We start from the raw sequence: 2,133 nt of genomic DNA, 5'->3' as shown, positions 1-2,133 counted from the left end.
AAAAAAAAAAAGCTGTCTTCTTTCAGTCTATGTATTAAGCATAGAAAAACCACAAACTAATAAACAAGAGATCTCTCTTGGTGAGATTCCTATGTAAAGCCTTTTACCATTTACAATTTCATGTCATCCTAAATTCCCTATGGTAGATGTTAGAATGGAAACCCTCCTGCCTTTTTCTCTCACACTGTAAGCACTCCTCTATCCATCCAGTGAACAGAAGCACACTGTGACAGACAGGCCTGCAAGCAGCTGTGCTAGACTCTCTTCACTGGGCTGTGACTCGGCAACAGAGATCTGCCTGGCCACTGAGGACAGACAGGGCCTATCTCTCCCACCCTCTTGTGTGCACCATTCCAAAAGTTGGCTTCCTTTACCTGTGCTAAGACAAACTGAAGCCAAGTGTCATCTCTCCCTTTGGAGACATCAGGAAGCAGTAGCACTCTCCAGAAATGTGCACCCCAATCCCATGGAGCCCCTGGTCCTCAAAGTGCTAGCAAAGTCAACTTGTCTGGTCTCAGTTTCAGCAACAACTCCAAGTGCCTCCCTGTGCCCTCTAAGAGGTTCAATGGTCTTCCGGAAGCTGCTATCTCTGCTGACTTGCAAGTCCTCCTGACACCTTTTGACTTCAGTCAAAAAGTTCTCTGTGCTCTAACTCACAAGTAGGAATTACCTACGTTTACAAATATCATGTAGTTTTCATGGAATGGAATGGAAAACTGTTACTACATAGAGCTCGCCAATATCTTGAAGCATTTTTAATAGTCTCTAATAATTAGTTTCTGTCGTATCTTTTACATAAATGTACTTACTGTTAATTTACTGTGCAACTCTCCTCTTACTGTACTATACAATAAAATGCTACCAACTGCCGTGCCAAGAGCCAACAAGTCAGCCTGGTCATTTGTCCCTGTAACTTCTGACTTCCTCTTCTTCCTTTGATGACTTTCCTGGAAGAAAAAGTAAAAATAACATTTTAACTTAGCATTTCAAATATACACCAAAACATCAATAATGCTAGTAGTGCCTGTGCACTTTTCAAGTTTCCTGGCTCACGTCCCCCCTCTAAAGAGGTAAGGCAGCAAACTGGATCACTTCATAGGCTCTCAGCACTTTCAACAGCCCCAACGGTCCTACTTCTTCAACACCAACAATTCTTCCTAGTAGGTCTGAGGAAAAGCTCTCTTCAAGAAAAGAGATCCATACCAAGGCTATGAACCCACACATCCAGGCCCAAGCAACCAACTCTTCCATTTTTCTCAAGCTCTAGCCTCACTTTCTAGAGAACAGACATTTATACTCACATTCACTTCAATCTGAGTCAACCAACAGTTCTGAGTAGCAGCATAACCTGGTCAGTGGCTGCTCAATGGTTAATCCGCTATTTTCCTGCAAGGCTGCTGCTTCTACTGTCTTTGAAGACCCACTATCCATCTAATGGGGAAATGACATCAGACTTGTTTATTTCAAATTTGATCCGATACAGCTCATGTCTGGCCATCAAAAATAGCCAGTGAGCAGGCTATGGTATACCAACCATCTAAGCCCAATACTCAGGAGACAGAGGTAGGAGAATCAGTTCAAAGCCACTCTTGGCTACATGAGAGCCTGCCTCAACACTTGAAAAACAAAACTTAATGACTTCAACTTAAGAGTGCCATTACGTCAGAGCTGCTTGTGGTGCTGAAAATTCTATTTTATTAACTTCCTCCAACAATTTTATAAGTGTATGAGCCCACTATAAGTGGCATTATATGTGTGTGCATCGTGTGCCTGATATCCACAGAGGCCAGAAGACATTAGATCCCCAGGGGACTAGAGGTACAGTTGGTTGTTAGCTGCCATGTGTGTACTGGGAACATAACTCCAATACTGAAGAGCTCTTAATGGCTGAGCTCCAACTCCCTTCTAATTTCTTAGACCTTTCCAACTTATATAAACATTTAAATTTTAGTATAAGGAAGCTCTAGAAGTCCATTCCTTTGGCATGAAGAAAGACTAGTATTCTAGGAAAGGAACTTTTCTTACCCAGGCAGGGTCTCGGCTCTACAGCAAAGAAACCCAAAACAAACACAAATTCACTCAATTCAAGAATCACAGCCAGGCGTGGTGGCGCACGCCTTTAATCCCAGCACT

At 42.7% G+C, this 2,133-nt stretch overlaps 1 protein-coding gene across 1 annotated transcript in view; it reads right to left on the bottom strand.

Moving 5' to 3' along the window:
* The window catches only part of Wdr43 (WD repeat domain 43), a 45,114-nt gene that overhangs the window by 32,512 nt on the left and 10,469 nt on the right, over positions 1–2,133 (bottom strand). Inside the window, exon 2 of the mRNA XM_021217784.1 lies at positions 810–947. Coding sequence (XP_021073443.1) covers positions 810–947 — 138 coding nt within the window. The remainder of the gene's footprint in view (positions 1–809; positions 948–2,133) is intronic.

The sequence above is a fragment of the Mus pahari genome, chromosome 18 (genome assembly GCF_900095145.1).
Source record: "Mus pahari chromosome 18, PAHARI_EIJ_v1.1, whole genome shotgun sequence".
In the NCBI taxonomy this organism is placed as follows: domain Eukaryota; kingdom Metazoa; phylum Chordata; class Mammalia; order Rodentia; family Muridae; genus Mus; species Mus pahari.
This window is presented reverse-complemented; position numbering and strand designations above follow the sequence as displayed.